The sequence below is a fragment of the Eptesicus fuscus genome, chromosome 17, assembly GCF_027574615.1.
Source record: "Eptesicus fuscus isolate TK198812 chromosome 17, DD_ASM_mEF_20220401, whole genome shotgun sequence".
In the NCBI taxonomy this organism is placed as follows: domain Eukaryota; kingdom Metazoa; phylum Chordata; class Mammalia; order Chiroptera; family Vespertilionidae; genus Eptesicus; species Eptesicus fuscus.
Window position 1 is genome coordinate 11,344,231 of NC_072489.1, and position 15,403 is coordinate 11,359,633.

Below are 15,403 nucleotides of genomic sequence, written 5' to 3' on the forward strand. Positions count from 1 at the left end.
TCCCTTCCTCTCTAAAATCAATAAAAATATGTTTAAAAAAAAAAAAAAAAAAGCAGACCCTGGAGCCAGACTGCCTGTATTCACATCCCGTGCAGCTGAGGTTCTGAGCAAGTCACACACACTCTGGGCGTTGGTTCCCTTCGTGGTAAACATGGGATATGACTAGTGCCCCCCTCACAGGGCTGTGAAGAATAAATGGACTGGCACAATAAGGCAGCCAGAAGAGCACTGGCCCTGATGAATGCCATGCAAGTATTCCTTCTTGGTGTTACTGTGATTATTATGATAAGCTGAGTCATACAATGAAGTCCCAGAGCTCAGAACAGGGCTGGGGACCACCTCACTCTCAATAACTGTTGAGTGAATAAATGAACAAACAAACAAACGAAGGAATTGCAATGCTCCCCAAAAATGTGTGACCCCACAACCTTCTCAAGAGATTGACTGAGCTCCAAGCTGGAACCAAGAGAGAAGCTGCTTGGAGACACTTATTTTGGAATATGGCTCTGGGCACAGCTTCCTTTCTTGGGTAAAAGCAGTGGCTTCATGCTGCCCTCTGCTGGTGTCTCTAAGACAGGGTGAGCAAACTCAGAGCCAACATGGGGGCCAGGTGAGTGGTGGGGCCCTTGTCTGCAACTTCAGATATTCCTGCTTTCTTCCCAGCTGCCCTGATTGCAATACCCAGTTAGAATGCCTTTCCTAAATGCCCCTCCCCTGTAAGGCCAGGGCCAGACACACTGTCCCACTGGGTGAGCAGAAAACCTCATGTCCAGCAATCCCTGGAACTGGTGGAATTCTCTGCTCCGGGTCTGTGTGTCTCTCATGTCCACACCTTCACTGTGAGCTCTTCAAAGACTCCCCTCCACCCCTCATCCTCCTTCTTGTCTGCCCCCCTCAACTCTCTGTGTCTAGGCTAAAGTCAGAATCCCTGCTAGGACAGGACTGGCTCTGTGGAGGCTGAATGTGTGGGCATCCCTCTTAGCTACCTCTGTGTATCTCTGTGACGTTCAACAAGAATCAAGCCCTATGCTTCCCTCTTCCCCAGACCCTCAGCATCAGCCAGGAGAGACTGTGGACTTCTCTCTGAGCCAGGTTCTTTTTAAAACATTGCTAAGTGTTTACCTGTGGCCTTTGTGGTGCAGAGATCATGCTGAGGACCTGTAACTAAGGAAACTTGAGAGACTGCCCTGGGACCCATGAGGACACCAGAGGAGGGCTCAGCCTACATAGAGGTGGTGGGGATCTCCTGCCGGTCTACAGTGGAGATGACTGTTGTCCCACTAGCTGTAAGTCTGTGTTGTAACTGTCCTTGGGCTTCCTGGAAGCCCAGCTGATGGGAGCACCAGGATTATTGCAAGGGACCCAGAAGATGCCTTCACTTGCTCACTGATGCAGCTCAGTGGCTCCCCTGGTTGGGTTCCCTCTGGTCCTACAGAGCCATGTCCTCTTACACCAAGAAAGCAAACACTAGCTTGCGTGTTGCCCTGATCCTCTCCCATATCAGCAGCAGACATGGCTACTCAACTATTAAGTATTTCTCTCTCAGACCTCAACCAGCACGGCTAGAGAGCAGTCCATGAATCTTGAGTATGGGTGGATGGGGATTGAGAAAATGAAAGAGACAGATACAGAGACAGAGTGGAAAAGCTGGGACCAGGTGGGACAGTAGGCCATCTGATGGAGAGACAGTGACCCAACGACAGTACAGTGCATTTATTATATACAGTATAATTCCAGGAAGTTTTACTAGAGTTTAAAATAAAGGAAATTATGTGAAATCATGGTTAAAGATCAAGCTGTAATTTTTCATTCTTTGTGGCTTCTTTGTAATCGTCACTCCTGGCCAAGCACAGACAATTGCGTCCATTCCTTGTGCTTGCCTGAATTTAGATAATGAAACCCACTCCCTGGCATCTGAGCTAAGGGTCAGGCTGACGACGTACCTACCTCTGGCACGGTGTATCTCCAGGACATGGCTCTGCCAACGACACTGGATTCAGCTGACAATAATTAAAGAAATGTTCATGTGCCTTCTCAGGCACTCTCTACACTCAACACCATATCTCATCCGGGATGAGATTCTGGGGCCATTTGAACCCTGCAGTGACTAATAATGGATCTGAGATGGTGTGTGGAAAAGAACCCATTGTCCAGCTCTGCCTGGTGCTTCTGCCAAGTTCAGCTTCTTGTTCACTTAACAAACCATGGCATTGGCGACCACAAAAGCACTATTAGATTCCATGGGAGAGTTGCCTGTGTGACCCTTTACCCAGCAAGAACATCCTCTGGAGAGAAAACCTTGGCCACCTGTGCTGACCCTTTCTCGTGCTCTGTCTGTAGTTTCTAGGTGATCCTCTCCCCTTACACTGATGAGGTCTGGTTCCCAAGCATCCCAAGGGCAGGGACCAGGAAAGGTGGGGTGCATTTAGGATGCACCATGTGGAAGGGGTATGAGGAGTCCAGAGGCAGAAGCACCCTTGGTCTGAGATGGAGGGTGGATAGATGCTTCAGAGATGGCTTAACACCACACTCGATGTCCATGCTTTTCTTTTGTAACTAGAGGCCCAGTACATGAAGTTTGCGCATGGGCGGGGGGAGGGGCGTCCCCACAGCCCAGCCTGCACCCTCTCCAATCTGTGACTCCTCGGGGGATGTCCAACTACCGGTTTAGGCCCGAAATCGGCCGTCAGACATCCCTCTCACAATCCGGGACCACTGGCTACTAACTGCTCACTGCCTGCCTGAATGATTGCTCCTAACTGTCCCCCGCCCCCGCTGACCTGGTCACCCCCAACTGCCCCCACTGCCGGCCTGGTTGCCCCCTCCTCTCCGCCCCCTTCCCCCCCACCGGCCTGGTCACCCCTAACTGCCCCCCTGCCAGCCTGGTCGCCCCTTAATGACCCCCTTCCAGCCTGGTTGCCCCCAACTGCCCCCTGCCAGCCTTGTTGCCCCTCATTGCCCCCCTCTTCTGGCCTGGTCGCCCCTCATTTTCCCCCCCTGCTGGCATGGTCACCCCACACAGCTCACTGCTCAGTCATTTGGTCACCCCTCACTAACTCCCCTGCTGGCCTGGTTGCCCCACACAGCCTGCTTGTTCAGTCGTTTGGTTGTTCCTCACTAACCCCCCTAAAGGCCCGGTCACCGCACGCAGCCTGTTTGGTTGTCCGTTCAATTGTTTGGGTTGCAATGGCTGCTTAGGCTTTTATATAGAGAGATTTTTAATAATGAAAGTAAAGTACATTTTCCTCTGAGTATAGCTTGAACTCTAGTCCATAAATTTTTGCATGTTTACTGCTGTTTAATTTGAGTGTCTTTAATTACTACTAAGATTGTACATTTTTCATTACTATTGGCCATCAGTATATCTTATTTCATGAATTTTCTCTTCTCATTCTTAGATATTTCTCTTCTCATTCCTACTTCAATATTCATCATTTTCTTGTTGATTTATCTTTTATATACTTTGCAGATAAATGAGCATTTCAATTTTAATTTTACATTGCTTTTCTTTTTGGCAGAGAAATTTTATATTTTAATTCTGATTTTAAATTTTATATGTAAGTAAAAATCTGATTTTATTTTTCCACTAAATGCTTACCCATTTAACTGAGAATTATTAATTGAACCATTCATTATTTTCCTATAATCTTGGTAATGTGTTTTTATCATGCATATAAGACATATATGTATAGACATACTTGGGCCTGGCTTGGGTAGCCTTTACATTTGGCCATCTGTGCCTGTGTTAGTAACACACTATTATAATTATGTTAGTTTTATAAAACCTTTTAACTTAAGAGAACCAATTGCATTCTCATTGTTTTTTAAGTAATTTTTCTGACTGTTCTAGGTTGTTTATTCTCTCATAAGACCTCCTGATGAGGTCCTCCCAGCCTCACTCTTTTTTGGAACTGAGTCTTTGGAGAACTCACATTCATCTCATCCTCTTACTATCCTCTCAGGCCCTCTGTGGCCAGGGCCAGGAGTCCTGGGCTTGCTCAAAACCCAGCACCCAGCAGCGCTTGTACCCTCTCCTTCCCGCCCCAATCCAGCTCTCTAATCACAGAATGCATTCCCTTGGCCTGAAGATGTCATCTGACCTTTGGCCTCGGCCTGACCCCAGCCACTTACATGTGAAATGAAGCATTCAGGGAATTAATAAAAGTGCAGAGAGGCTGGTGGGTGGGTCACTGTGCTATTTCCTCAGGTCAATGGGCCTGGAAATGTCTTGGAAACACTTTCTTCAACCATACACACAGGCTTACAAATAGGAATTCAGGATTTCATTCACTCAACTCTTTCATTTTTTCACTCTGTCTTCTTACTAAACAAATATGAAAAGTACCATTTTGCTCAGGTAGGGAGGGCCCTCGTGAGTCCCTCTGTTGCTCAAGGTTGTTTGAGTCAGGCAGCCTGAGGGAGACTATATTGCTTAGGTAACTGAAAGTCACATAGGTTAATATTCAAAATTTATGCAGTAAAGATGGGCTACGTATGCTGCAGTGACAACCTCCAAACCTCACTCAAGGTCCAGGTATGTCTATCCAAGTGATCTTCAGTGTTTTCCCTGCATTTGCTCAGGTTTCCAGAATGCTGGGTTACACAACATGTTATAACCACCAATGCTGCTGCTCCCACCATGGCAGCAGAGAATAGGGTGTTTCAGACAGTGCACTTGCCCTTATGTGCTTCTACCCAGAAGCGACACAGGTCACAGACCAGCCTTTATAAAATCTCTCAGATTGAAGTATTCACAGACACACAAAAGCAACAACAACAGTAAAGCCTATGAGAAGACACCTGCTATTGGCCATAAGGAGGCCTAATAGACACAGCTTGGACAATAATAAGAAGTGTCTTGGTCTCTCAGTAGCTTGGTGATCCCACAAAGAGATGGCTCTCCTCTGTTCTCCTGGTTAAAAGGTTTTACCATCATCCACTCATTTCAGATCTTATTGTTGAGTGCCTCTGTTGTGTGCAGAAACAGAGTTCTTCAATTTATCCCTCATATCACCGATGTTCAGGGCTTATAGCATCTATGAGGACATGACGAGATGCCTGGATAAATATGTAGCTTATAAATATGTTGTCCCCTCTAGTAGATACCTGGGTTCTTGGCTCTACTATAAAAGCACCTGTAGCTTGAAAAGATCAAACACAACATTAAGCTGGAATTGAGGATATCCAGAAGATAAGAGTGACTGAGAATGCCATGAACTTAAGCAACTCAGTTCTCGGTGTTTTATATCGAGGGAATTCAGGACAAAGATAGATGTTAACACCAGCAAACATGAGAGTGCGCCCCACTGTCAGCTCCTGATGGGAAGTGGGTTGGTTGAGTAGCAGGAGAGTTAAGAACAAGGAGGTGATCTGAGAATATACTATTGAACTGAGCAGGGGCTTCCCTAAGGAGCTGCTGTGGTTGTCACCCTCCGCACGTGGAAGGACCCCAGGCTGCTCCCAGGATGTCACCTGGCCAGGTGAGGGTCATAGCATCTCCTGAGAGGTCAGAGTCACGCAGTATTGGCTTCATTTGGCACCCAGGCTACTACACTAGGGACCAAGCTACTATGGGTGGGGCAAGGCTAATGCTGTTTAATGCCAGAGTTCACCTCTGCCCATGAATGGGAGTGTAGGAGAGGTCGCTGTGCTCAGAAAGGGTTAAAACTTGAATTTACCGAAATACTTTCCTTAGTCCTTGGCTTTCGTCGGGCTGTGTCTATCGAACCCAAATGACTCTCCTTACTTGTTCTCTGTGCTGGAGAGCGAACCAGACCTCATGATGAGGTGGATCTAAAGCTTGTCCTAGGGCCTGGGGTCTCAACAGTCCTGGCCTTCAACACCACAGGACACTTCTTTTCTTCCTATTGAGTCAGTTTTGCCATTTTTACTCCACTCTTGTCAAAGAAATAGGTTGCCTTACGTGCTGGGTGGGAAGTGGTCACTTTTAGAGGGACTGCCAGACCACCATGACCTTGCATGGGTCCCAATGGCCATGCTGTGCTGTGTGGTCCACCCCCAGGCCTAGTCTCTTGGGCCAGAGGTGGGCACCTGAGACAGGCCGATTCACTTCCACAGGAATTTTGACCTGATATCAAGCAAGAGTTTCTGATCTCTGTGTGACACATGACTGTGCTTGGGCAGCTGAGAGCCAGAAGCAGAAGGAGGTGGTGGGAAAGGGAGGAAGAGGGGCGAGGGTGCACAGAGGCAGAAGCAGGGAGACCGCACAGCGCTGCGTGTGCACCTGCAGTCCCTGAGCCACCTCAGAACTCTTCATTCTTAGAAAATATGCCTCCCTGGGCTTAACCCACATCCACTGCTTTTTCCTTTTTATTTGCAGTGAAATACCTTTCTTAGCGTCCTGGCCAATGGTGTCCAGGTCTGACTTCTGAATTGAAGATTATTTGCCCACTGTTGCATAACTGACATATTTCAGAACCTGCCAGGACCTGGGGCTTTTTTGTCGGTAACAGGAACAAGTTCTCAGCAGAGAGACTGAGCTGAGTGCTGCTGGGAGGTGTGGTCCTTGTTTTCCTTTTTTTACCTATCAATAATCACTTTATTTATTTAAGTTATTTTTAATTTTTAAGTTATAGGTGACATACTGTGTTATATTAACTTCAGGATCCATCCCAGTGATTAGTCATTACATAACTTACTAAGTGATCATCCCAATCAATCTCGTACCATCTGTCACCGTGTTGATTAGATGTGGCTTTTTCTCTCAGACCTGCTGTCCTACATTTGAGGTGTGGCTGGGGAGTGTTGGGAAGAGGGATGTGGCTTCCGGTCCCTGGGAACAAAGGAGGGCTGGTTTCCTGTCTGAGGAGGAGTCTTGTTGCCTCTCCTATGAGCCTGGGCTTCATCCAGGTGTCCTTCCAATTTCTTAAGCACAAGTGTCATTAAAGTCAACTGGTATACAGAGGCCTTTGGCCCAGCAGTTGACAGGCTAGAAGTATAAGGGTTGGGATCAGATGACCTTTCACGTGACCAAGTTGTAGCACTGACACACCTGGGGCCTTGAGCAAGTCTCCCCCTGTATGTGGGATGAGGAGGAGGAACTGGCCTGCTGTCTCTGTCTGAGGCAGCGTGGGGGAAGAATCTCCTGGAGGGAGGCAAGGGGAGGGCTGGGGGTGAACCTGAGTGTGGCTGGACCCTCTGTGCCTGAGATCTCAGCTGGAATGGGGATTGTGAGGTGGGACTTCCTCCCATAAGCCGACAGGCAGTCACAATGACAGGGGAGAATGAGGTTCTGGTGTGCAGGGATGCGGAGGAGGCTACTCAACTGGACCACACAGTCCTGCCAAGGAGGCAAGATGTCCTGCCAGGTCAGCCCATGGCACTGTGCACCTCCCAGGGCTCAGGCCTTGAAGCGAGGAGCAGCCACTGGAACCTCCCAGCTCTGGGGCTCCCACTAGCATTGGCCAGAGGAGTCCGGGCCTCCGGGAGAGGTCCTGAGCAGGCATGTAATGTGGGTGCCAGGGATCTGAGCCCTGGACAGAACAAGTTCATCCCTGGAGGTAGGATGAGGTGGGGAGAGAATGGAGACTTGAACACATCTCCATTAAGTGGTCAAGAAGAGGAGGAGGGGCCAGCAAAAGAGGAAGATAAGGAACTGCCCTAAGGGGACACCAAAGCCAGAGGAAGAAGAGTGACAGAAGAGGGAGTGACAGAGGAGGGAGTGACAGAGGAGGGAGTGACAAGCTGGGTGGACAGTTTGAGGAGGCAGAGGGCTGAGGAGGAGCCTTTGGATTTGGGGACCTAATTTTATCCCTTGCAACTGGGAAAGCAGGCTGGCCCCTTCTCCCCCTGACAGGGCAGCCAGTGTGTGAAGCCAGTTGTGTATTTTATTCTGAGAGAGGAGTTCCATGGGAGCCCTTGGCTGGCCTCATCCCACGGTTCTGTGCAGAAGCGAGGCCTCATCCCATGGCTCCCCCACCCACCATGGGGGCTCAGAACTCGCAGATCACAAGGCGCTTCTCTTCACAGGGTATGTCATTCCACTTGCCGTTGGTGAAGATCTCCACACAGTCCTCATTGCCATCTTTGTTGTTGGGCTCCCCGGTGTTCCAGTTGGAATAACCCAGGGGCTCCCCTCCTGGGTAGGTGAACTTGCCCTCCGTCTGGGAGTCAGTCATGCTCAGGAACGCAGCACCCTTGTTCTCAGCCTCCACCAGCTGTTGCAAGGCCTTGTTCTCAGCTGCAGAGCGTGGGGAGGGCAGCTGCCCCCCGGCCTGTGCGCACACTTGCTTTGCCTCCTGGAAACGTTTCACAAAGCCTGATGCCTTGAAGACCTTCTGGCCAACACCTCGGCCGTTGGGGAAGAGCTCCACTAGGAGGAGAGGACAGTGAGGTTGGGGTTCTGGGAGCACCTGCCATAGCTCCATGGCTCTGAGACCTTTGTGCTCCAACCAGAGCCCCGGGCCTCCCATAGAGGGCCTCAGAGCACCAGGGAGGACAAAGGTGAGACTCCAGCTCCATGGTGCGCTCTGGAAGGTGGGCCTGCCTGTCTAGTTACAGGTGAGAACACTGGGCTCAGAGAGGGTAGCTCAGCTTCATTAACCATCACATGTGGAGTTGGGGAGTCACCCTTATCTGATCTCACACTAAAGCTGAGACGTGCTCTTTCTATCTCACCCCATGTTGCAAGGCGGAATCGGTTTCCCAGTTCCTGGGCGGGACTGGAAAGCTTTGGCATGGTGCAGCGAAATGGCATCGTGCGGCCTCTGAGAGCTGCAAACAAGGAAGATGCTCCCTCTGCTCTCACTGGGACCCTGCATAACAGCAGGGCAGGTGGCATTGGCAGGGAGGTCCGTGCCGTGTGTGGACGTGGGAAAGAAGAGGGGAGGGTGGGCCCTCTGAGGGCAGCGATGTGCTAGTCTCTGCACTGTGTGCAGCCCAGTGGTGGTGCCTAGGTGTGCATGTGGGTGCGGCTGGAGGGCTGGGAGAGAGAATGAAGACAGCTGAGAGGTGTGCATGGGCGTCAGGGGCAGGAGAGAGTCAGTGCTGGAGAGAGCGCTGTCTGGGAACCAGAGGGCCAGGTATTCAGCCCCCCTTGGCCATGACTGTCCAGGTGGCAGGGAAAATCACTTCCTTTTTGGGGGTTACCAGTTCCTCATCTCTAAGATGGGAATACAATTGATAAAAGCATCACCTGTGTGACATTCAACAGCTCTTTTCATTCCATCTCATTTTCCACCCTTTGTGTGTGTGTGTGTGTGTGTGTGTGTGTGTGTGTGTGTGTGTGCTTTAATATATTTTTATTGATTTCAGAGGGAAGGGAGAGGGAGAGAATGATAGAAACCTCAATGATGACAGAGAATCATTGATTGGCTTCCTCCTGCACGCCCCCTACTGGGGATCACGCCCACAGCCCGGGCACATGCCCTGACCAGGGATCCAATGATAATCTCCTGGTTCATAGGCCGACGCTCAAGCACGTGCCATGCTGGCCGGGCTCATTTTCCATCTCTTTGACTTCTGGGTTCGTGCATAGAAGCCTTCAGGGCTCCTGAGAGGGCTGTGCTGCAGCCCCAAAGGGCTGCTGAGGAGCCCAGGCTGCACCCCGAACCACCGTGACCCTTCCACAGGGTTCAGGGGGCAGACTGTCCACAGGCTCAGGAGGGCACCCAGAGCAGCCCTGGACAAGAGTTCATCTGCCACTCATTACATGTGCCCGGGAGGGTCTGTGTGTGCACACATGAATATGGCCACGTGTCCATCTGAAGGTTCATGGCAACACAGAAGGCCCATCTGGGTGTGTGTGAATATGCGTTTGTGCTCATGGGTGTAAATAACATGAGGTGAGTGATGGCTTGTGTGTCATACACACACATGTGGCAGTGCATATCATGAATTTTCCTTTGTGTGTATTAGTGTGCATGTGAGGGAGTGAGCACACTTGCATGTTTGTGGAGAGAGGGAGACATACCAAATGCTTGAAACCTCACCCTTGGTATGTGGGTACTCAGTGGCCTTAGGTACGTAGGAGCCAAACCCTATGTCGTACCCCGCATGCCCGCCTCCTTCAAAAACTCCTCTTTGGATCAATGAGATTTGCTGAATGATCTGAGCTGAAAGCTGACATGGGGAAAGCAGGGAGGAGGAGGGGAAAATTAAGGACTCAGGTGGAGATGCCCACAGGCACAGGGCACTGGCTGTGCTCCTGGGGGCCTCTGACTCCTCAGCACCCAGGTTAGGGAAGAGTCTCCACCATGAACACCCAGGGGGGACGAGAGAGCCCAGCACTGGGCAGAGCCCAGAGGCAGCCTGCCCCTGCCGGACCCAGGGCCTGTCTCAGGTGAGACACTCAATGGCCACATGCCAAAGTCACACCCTCAAGCCTTGAACCCAAGCACAGCATCCCAGCCCCAACTCTCAGGACAGTGTCTGGAGGCGCTGCTGCTGTGGGCTGGGCAGCAACATCTTGAGGGGTTTGTACACCTAGCCCCATAGAGATAAGAAATGCATCCTGGGTCGTGGGGTGTCCTGGGCCCAGCACAGGTCAGCAGGAGGGAAGGTCTGAACAGCTGGGCTTGGGGCATTGATCTGGCTCAGGTCCCAGGTGGCAGTGATGGTGGGGGCTGGAGCCTGGTATCCTTGACCATGCTGGCGCCAGCCCACTTAGCTGGTGTAGGAGCCACAGCCTGATACGTGTCCCTTGCATCTGCTTCCAGCTCCTGGAACATGTGGCTGCCCTCTCTGCCCCACCCTATGCTTAGTCCCAGGTCCTGCCCCAGTCCCAGGTCCAGCCCATCGTCCAAACCCAATACCATCCTAGAGCCCCCAATTCTAGGACCAGGCCTGCCTCAGGCCCGGCCAACTCCAAACCCAAACACAGATCCCGCCTGGGGCCTGCCTTGGCGACTGGCTCAGGTCCAGGTCCAGGTCCAGGAACTCACCTTTCTTATACTGAAGGAAGTCTCCCTGAAGGCGTCCTACCTGCCCCTGCAAGGCCTCCACCTGCCGCCTCAGAGCAGCGATGTCTGCAGGAAAGAGAGGCCCAGTGAAGACCAGTCCCTCACAGTCAGGGATCGGCTCAGAGTCCGGGTCCCAAGGGAAGGGTGCTCAGTGACAGGCTTTCCTGGGGGAGGGGAAGGAGCTGGGTCCCAGCTGGCCCTGCTGCCCTCGGGTTCCCTGAGGCTCTGTTGTGAGCACACTGTGCCCTGGGCAGGTCCTAGCACCCCACTAACTCTGACCCAGATGACATTTCACAACAAATACTTAGAGTCTGGGAGCACATTCCCGGGGTGGTGGGAGAGGGCTGGGATTGCATGTCCCTCAAGTGCTCCCCATCTCTGGGTTATTTGATTCTCAAAGCTCTCTGATGAGCTGGGAAGAGAGCTGAGCTGTCCCAGTGACCAGATGGGAAGCTGCTCAGGCTTCCCCTTCCCCGAGCACCGAGTCTAACCCAGAGCCTCATCTTCCTGCCTTCAGCCCCTCAGCCTTTCCTGCTTTCACAACGCCCCTCCAGGCCCCCACAAAGGGCTGACCAGTGAGCAGAGGGCCCTCCTCCCTCTGCACCCTGGTGGGGCGCCCAGAACTACGGGAGGTGACCTTACCTGGAAGTCCACTCTCTCCCTTTGCTCCTCTCTCCCCAGGAGCACCTCTGTCCCCCTTCAGTCCTGGGGGGCCCCTGGCGCCTGGAGGTCCTGGTAGTCCCAGGGGTCCTGCAGGTCCTGAGATCAGACAAGAAGAAGAGGGTGATCTCGGCACACATTTTCCTGCATTTTCCCCCTCCCAGAATATGGACTGTGCTATTGTCCAGCAATACACCCTCCCACTTACAGTCTATCCCAAAGCCAGCCAAACACCCTCTCTGTACACTACTGTCCCATCACCCAGCACCCGGCCTTCCCAGGATGCAGACTGTCCCTGCTGCTCACACCACACTTTCTCCAGTTACAGAGCTCAAGCCCAGCGAGGCACCTCCTTGCACACACTCCCCAGGGCCCAGGGTTGCAGCTCTGAGCTGGCGGGGTGATGGGGCAGGGACAGGAATCCACAGCTTCAGGTGGACACAGGAGACCCGAAGGCCTGCCCCAGCTTTGCCCATCACTCACCTGGTGGGCCTGCATTCCCAGGGGCTCCACGCTCACCAGGGGCACCTTGCTCTCCTTTGAGACCTGGGGGGCCTCTTGGCCCTACAGAGCCCTGCACGCCTGGTGCACCCACTTCTCCTGAGGAAGGAACAGATTGGGACAAAGGCTGCTGAGACTGTGTGCTAGCTGGATCATTTCCTTGGCTCCACATGGAGAAGGAGGACTGGGGGGCTGTGCACCCCACTGTCTGGGCTCCTCTACATGTGGGGTGTGGGGGGCAGGGGCCATAGCAAGGCTGCCAAGGTGATGGACTGGCTTCCCTGGCACGCTGAGCATCCTTAGGTCTCATCAGGGATTGCCATTGTCACTCCTCCCTCTCCCTTCCGGGACACCACACACCAACCTCTTACCTTTGGGCCCAGGCTCTCCTTTGGGGCCTGGTGCGCCTTGGGGTCCTACATCCCCCTGCATTCCCGAGGGACCCTCTCTTCCATCCGGCCCGGGTGGACCTGCAGGTCCCGGAGGTCCTGGGAAAAGGACCAGCCAATCAGTCCACTCAGTCTTGTTGAAAGCGGGAGAGCGTGAGAAGGTGAGAGCAGTCATAGAGGTCAGAGAACAGCACCATCATACAGACGCCGCCCAGCAGAATTAACGCCTTCCCCGCGTGAACCCTGTGCCACCCGCAGGGCACCCTCCTTCCTGGGTGGGTATGTGCATCCTCCCGCATGGCCTAGTGGCAGGCATTGCAGTCCACGCCACTGCTCACCACTTGGCCCCGAGTCTCCCTTCGGTCCAGGTTCTCCAGCAGGGCCGTTGTCCCCTTTGGGCCCAACTGGGCCAACAGGTCCAGGCATCCCCATTGGCCCTGTAGCTCCTGGTGAACCTGTAGCAGCAGAAGAAATGGGCATAAACCTGGCCCTGGGCCTAGGAGGAGCCAGCACTGCAGGGCTAGTCCCTGCGTTCCTTCAGGTTCCGCAGGTGTAGACATTCCGCCTCCACACTCCTCAGTCCAGTGGTGACCCAGGAGACGGGTGTGCACAGCCCCGTTTCACAGGTGAGGAAACAGGCCTGCCAGAGCTGGAGGGGGGTCCAGCCAAGGACTGTCTGATTTCCATGCAGTGCACCCTGCCTGCCCCGAGGCTGCAGGATTACAGCAGGGGATCTGTCAGCTTTTACCCTGGATCATGGGCTCCTGGCTTTCCCCTTCCTAGGACCAAACTTTATATCAGAAATGGTCCCTGACAGGAATCACCAGGGAAATGCAAATCAAACCCACGAGATATCATCTCACCCCTCCTAGAATGGCGACTATAAAAAACAAAAGCTCACAAGTGTTGGTGAGGATGTGGAGAAGAACCCCTATGCACTGTTGGTGGGAGTGTAAATTGGTGCAGCCACTATGGAGACCAATATGGAGTTTCCTGAAGACATTAAAAAAGATAATTTTTTAAAAAGTATGATCCAGCAATACCACTTCTGGGTTTTATCCAAAGGAAATGAAACACTAATTTGAAAAGATATCTGTACCCTCATGTTCATTGCAACATTTTTTACAGTAGCCAAGAGGTGGAAACAACCTAATAGTGTCCATAATGGATGGAGGGATAAAAATGTCACACACACACTGGAATATTATTCAGCCATAAAAAAAAAATCCTACCATTTGCCACACATGAATGGATCTTGAAGGAATTATGCTAAGTGCCATACGTCATACAAATTGAGACAGATACAGTGTGATCTCACTTATATCTGGATTCTAAGAAACAAAACAAAGAACCTGAACTCATAAATGCATAAGATGGGAGCTGGGTGGTGGGCAAAACAGGTGAAGGTCAAAAGCTACAAACGTCCAGTTATGAATTATGAGCTCTATTTCCTCCTCTCCGTACTGCATTTAGGTAAATCCTTTTGATCAGGCCTGAGTGTGGGGCCACAGGGCCTCATCTTTGCCCACCTCTCATGCAGTAGAATTTAGTTAGATATTAATACACTGCACAGAAATCATTGCACCACAATGAACAATTGTAAAGTGCCACAGCTTGGTCCTAGAGGGCCCCGAATACCAGTCATTTACCCACAATTTGCAATTCTTGGGGTGAGAGGGATCAGAAGATCCTAGGGGAGGAATCCTGACCCCTAGGGCAGGGGAAAAAACACCTCAGGGCTCAGGACTGCCTATCATTTGCCAACTGGTAACGAGTTGTTTCAGGTGGACTGAATGTCCAGGGGACCTATTCCCCAGGAGGTGGGCTTCCATTTCCAGGGCTTGCACAGCAGAATACCCATAGTTGCTGAGTTGGTCCCAATTCCATGCCCACCCATGCCCACCAGGACAAGCCCATGGCTCTAGCCCTACCTGGATCCCCCTTCTCGCCCCGGGGGCCCTCTTTCCCATCTCGTCCATCACGACCAGGCAGGCCATTCTCCACAGGGCCACACATGACCAGGGTGCAGGCATCAACCAAATGTTTCTGGGAAGCCGTCGTCACCTCTGCTCCCCATGACCTTGGAGGCTGTGTGAGCAGGACCAGCACAGAGAGGAGGAGAAGCATGGCCTTCAGGGGTGGACAGAAAGAGAAAGGACATGCTCTTGGTTCCAGAACACGGTTAGTGCTTAGCCCACCGCCCAGAAGTCAGAGAGGCACTTCCTACCACCTCTCCCTTCTGTGGGATCAGGAGCTGCAGGACTCCCAAAGCACCTTAGGATAAGGCGGCCATACAGTCTGGCCTGAGTGGGCATGAGCTACCAGCTGAACTCTGACATGGGTTATCAGCAACATCTACCACTTCTCAGAGCCCCGTTTTGTCCCTTCTAGTGACTTTCCTTTCACTGCCATCAGCACGGCTAGGATGTGCACTCCTCACTGAGGCCACCTGTCACAGCAGGAAGGATTCAGGAAGTGCTTTGGGCAGGACAGTCCCCCTCTTTGAACCTCCTTCTCCCTGTCTGTATTAGTAAGGTGGCCGGGCAGACCCATTTCCTGTCACTTGCACCCGTGCATGGACTAGCACTGGCGGTTTCAGTGCTTGTCTGGAAAGGAGCCAGAATGCTCAGTGCCATGTGTCCTAACACAAGATGGGCACATGGCTACATGTTTGCCGGTGGTCTGCCATTCCTGGACTAGACGCTGTCTCCATGAAGAAAGTTCCAGATGGAACCTAAAAAAGGTTCTCAGAATAGCTGGAGAGACCCGGGGATGCCTAGAGTGCTGGCCCTCCACCTGGGACGACTTGGGAGAGGGGCCTCGTGGAGGAGGGCATGTGAGGTGTGCTCCGTCAGGGAAAGGGGGGTTTTAGGTGTAGGAAACACAGATGTGCACTAGGGTGTCCAGTGACATGTGAGAGGGACTCCGCAGCTA

General features: G+C 52.1%; 1 protein-coding gene across 1 annotated transcript; it reads right to left on the reverse strand.

The window, feature by feature from the left end:
- Positions 1–7,886: 7,886 nt before the first annotated feature.
- LOC129152026 (pulmonary surfactant-associated protein D-like) lies at positions 7,887–14,596 on the reverse strand. The gene is made up of 7 exons (XM_054729006.1): positions 14,401–14,596; positions 12,808–12,924; positions 12,452–12,568; positions 12,063–12,179; positions 11,562–11,678; positions 10,902–10,985; positions 7,887–8,332 (listed from the first exon to the last, which is right to left on the reverse strand). The coding sequence occupies exons 1-7, from the start codon at positions 14,594–14,596 to the stop codon at positions 7,953–7,955; spliced, it is 1,128 nt and encodes a 375-aa protein (XP_054584981.1). The 3' UTR covers positions 7,887–7,952.
- Between the last annotated feature and the right edge of the window lie 807 nt (positions 14,597–15,403).

Coding starts and splice junctions, on each gene's coding strand:
- LOC129152026 (XM_054729006.1), bottom strand. CDS start 14,596: ATGCTTCTCCTCCTCTCTGTGCTGGTCCTGCTCACACAGCCTCCAAGG. Junction 12,180..12,451: donor AGGAGAGCCTGGGCCCAAAG/GTAAGAGGTTGG, acceptor TTCCTTCCTCAG/GAGAAGTGGGTGCACCAGGC. Junction 11,679..12,062: donor TGGGAATGCAGGCCCACCAG/GTGAGTGATGGG, acceptor GTCTGATCTCAG/GACCTGCAGGACCCCTGGGA.